General features: G+C 30.4%; 1 protein-coding gene across 1 annotated transcript; it reads right to left on the bottom strand.

The window, feature by feature from the left end:
* Window positions 1–2,022: 2,022 nt before the first annotated feature.
* On the bottom strand, window positions 2,023–2,778 carry LOC125185356 (heavy metal-associated isoprenylated plant protein 16-like). The gene is made up of 3 exons (XM_048081879.2): window positions 2,631–2,778; window positions 2,450–2,528; window positions 2,023–2,379 (listed from the first exon to the last, which is right to left on the bottom strand). Exons 1-3 carry the CDS (start codon window positions 2,634–2,636, stop codon window positions 2,120–2,122), a joined length of 345 nt encoding a protein of 114 aa, XP_047937836.1. The 5' UTR covers window positions 2,637–2,778; the 3' UTR covers window positions 2,023–2,119.
* Between the last annotated feature and the right edge of the window lie 842 nt (window positions 2,779–3,620).

The raw sequence follows: 3,620 nt of genomic DNA, 5'->3' as shown, positions 1-3,620 counted from the left end.
TTATGTTCTGAATTCTCTTTGACTATGACTGCGTCAACACGATTCATTCCATTTCGCCGTTTGTTCAAAATCAATACTCTCTTCATCCTTAATTTTGTGTTTATTTGTAGAAAAATTAAAGAAATGGAATAGACCGACATTAGTGTAGAAATTATATCATTTTAATCGGACCGTGACATGTAAAAATTCACGTTAATACGTTGATCGTCCTAATTAGATATCCGACTTAATTCGGGTCATAACATTAATAGTTTAATGTTTTTTTTAGGCAAAGTCCACATAATAAATCACGTTATGAAATCGTCTTTTTATGACTAATTAAACCTTGTGATTCAGGCTTCAGCCATAAACTTTCAAATTTGAGAGAAATAATAACTCTATTAAGAAATTAATTAAATATTGAAGTTTCCATAGAAATTTTGTTTATGAATATTTGTCAAAAGAGCTTAGCTCTCTCTATGTCATTATCTCGAAGAATTCGAGACATGGGTTCCTTGTCACAGATAGAAGACTTGGAAATTTTATTAGTAATTTAATAATCCAAGTCCACCTGCATGCAAGAAATCTGATTGAATGGAGTGAGCAAGTATATGTTGAGCATCAATTGGAAAAGTATGCAAGTCGCTTTTGTTGATATGCAATATTTCCAAATATTTTTAAATAAATGGGACCACTATTGGCATACTATCTCCTTCAGTCAAAAAAAACAAATATACAGAGTACTTTAATTTCGAGTTTTAATGCACAATTTGTAAATTTGGAAAGAAATAGAAAGAAAAGGTGATTGGAGTATTGTTAATAGAAAATATGATTCCACCTTATTAGAGAAAAAAAATTACCAAAAATTAGAGTGAAATATTTTTATGAAACGAATCAAAATAAAAAGAATGTCTATTTTGTGGTGCGTATGGATGGAGTATTATTATTAGGAAGTTGGTTTAATCCTTTTGACGTTGAAACTCCAATTACAAAATACTCCATTACACTTACATCTTTCACGTCGCTATGGTTTGCTAAATATTACTCTTACATATATACAGCCTATAGTTAATCACCATGCTTATCATTACTCCCAAACTATAATTTCGATAGTACTGTATCGTTAAAATTATGATCAATCATATTTCTACCAGTCAAGCACACTAATTCATTTTTTATTGTGATGTTGCAGGGCTGTCAAATCGTACGGGTTTAGTCGTTATCGTGTCAACTCATTATCGACCCAACCTAATAAGGTCAAAACCCAACCCAACCCGAACTCATCAGGTTCTTATCGTGTCCCAACTCAACGGGTTCATGTCGGATTCGTGCATGTTATCGTGTACCAAAAAAAAGTCAACCTCCTGTTAATGATGGTCAGTTAGCTTGAAACGACACGATAACGACTAAAACATGATGTTATTATATGATTTAAACATGATATAACACGATAAAATAAAAAATTACCAAATTAAAATAACTATTTTCTTAATCAAAATAATAAAATTAAAGTATAGTAATATTAAATCTAAATAATAAAATTTAAAAAATTAAAAAAAATTAATTTTTAATAAAATCTAAGCATAAAATTTTCTTAAAAGTCACAAAAAATTAATAATATTTTTTAATTAATAAAATTAAAGTATAATATTTTTAATTAATTAAAATTAAAGTATAATATTTTTTAATCAACAAAAATAACTAAAATTAAAGTTTATTAATTTTTCTTAATGTATTGTAACCCGACCCAAACCTGACCCAACCCGACCCGACCTAACCCGTTATCTTCGGGTTCTTATTGGGTCGACCCTATAAGCACCCAAATTCTAAACGTGCGTGTTCGTGTCGTGTTAACTTCGTGTGGGCCCGTATCGTTTCAAAAATTGCCAGCTCATATTGTTTCCAGTTGAAATATGGTACTAATACAAAAAAAATTCAAGATTTTAGCATAGATCCAATTGAGACTTTTAGGTCGTCAGCATATGACGACATATATATAATATATTATCCATCATCAATATTCAAGTAATTACAACCATACAATTAAAAGTTCAAACTGAGATTCTTCAATTACAAATAATACAAAGGTTTAATTTTCGAACACCTTAGTTTTTGGAAGAGTTATTAATACACAAGTTGATTACATAATGTAACAACTAGGATTTCCAGGATCATAATAGTGGCGCTCGTATAAAGGTTGGAAAGGTGGTGGCGGAAACATACAAAGTGGTAGCGGATCTTTTTCCGGTGACTTCTTCTCCGGCTTCTCTTCGGCAATGCTTAAAATATCGGCAAAACAGAATTTTTTCCTAAGAGATTTGGCCAAACAAACGGAATCAACTCCTACTCCGACCACTTCAAGCTGATCGTTATCTTTTCCGATACTCACCGAGATCACTCCTGCATTTTATATGCATAGAATTAATGAGTTTAGGGTTTTGAATTAAAAATAAATAAATACTATAAATACCTTCTTCAGCCACAGCAATCTTCATGGCCTTGGATTTATCCTTCTCTTTATGCAGTGGCACTTTGATCACAATCTTCATCTATTAGTAATACAAAGATGGCATAAATTAAATTGACAGTTTGTTTACTATGTATATGTAACAATGCAAAAATTTAATTGCATGAAGTCTTGAAAAATTTACCTTCATTTCTGGCTTCTTACAATCCCTTAATATGAGATGTTATAAACGGTTAGCCCAAATTTTGATTTGTGGGAGTTGGAGTGGTTATGATATGTATATAAATAAGTTGGAAGGGACACAAGTGGCAATCAAAACTTTTAATACGTGGAATCTGCGTTTAACTGAGAAGGCCTACAACAAATCGTCGTATTAGAAGACGAAGATAAGTATAGGTGTATAACTTTGACACTAAACTCGTGGTGTCGGGACATAGTGAGAATTAATTAATACTAATATTTACTTTTGTTAATAAAAAATATTTTATGTACAATTTATAAAGTGGAAGTGAGGTGGGTCGATGGATCTAAAATAGGGCTAGGGGAAAATACCGAAAAAATGATATATTGTTCGTATCGTATTGAAAAATATCGAAAAATTATCGAATTTTCGATATATCGTAATTTTTGAACGATACGATATCGTATCGTAAGTTTTCGATACGATAACGATAACGATATGAATTTCCTTATATCGCGATATATCGTTTTATATCGAAAATACGATATATATCGATATTTAACGATATATTTAACGATATATATCGATATATATCGATATTTTATTTTCGATATATATCGAAATTTTTGATATATATCGATATTTAACGATATATCGAATTTCGGTACGATATATCGAAATATTGATACGATAACGATATGAAATTTTTTTATATCGAAAGTTCGATATATCGAAACTTTCGATACGATAACGATATGAAATTATTTCATATCGATATTTTCGATACGATACACGATACAACGTTTTAGATACGATATATCGTATCGACCCACCCCTAATCTAAATAGGCGTTATATATAGTTAAATTTCTACTCCTATTTTTAATTATTCTAGCAAATGCAAAAGTGTGACCGAATTTCAAGTTTTCAACGAAAATTTCAATACATAAATTGAGACTTGCAAACGGCGAATCCAATTGCCAAGTTTGACAAA

This window comes from Salvia hispanica, chromosome 1 (genome assembly GCF_029641045.1).
Source record: "Salvia hispanica isolate PSC_SH4W2 chromosome 1, Shi_PSC_v1, whole genome shotgun sequence".
Classification (NCBI taxonomy): domain Eukaryota; kingdom Viridiplantae; phylum Streptophyta; class Magnoliopsida; order Lamiales; family Lamiaceae; genus Salvia; species Salvia hispanica.
The sequence above is the reverse complement of the archived record's forward strand: the minus strand, read 5'-3'. Positions and strand labels throughout refer to the sequence as shown.

What these genes read in the sequence shown, in the direction of transcription:
- LOC125185356 (XM_048081879.2), bottom strand. An exon ending in GATTGCTGTGGCTGAAGAAG is followed by an intron (nt 2,380 to 2,449) that starts GTATTTATAGTA and finishes TATAAAATGCAG; the next exon opens with GAGTGATCTCGGTGAGTATC.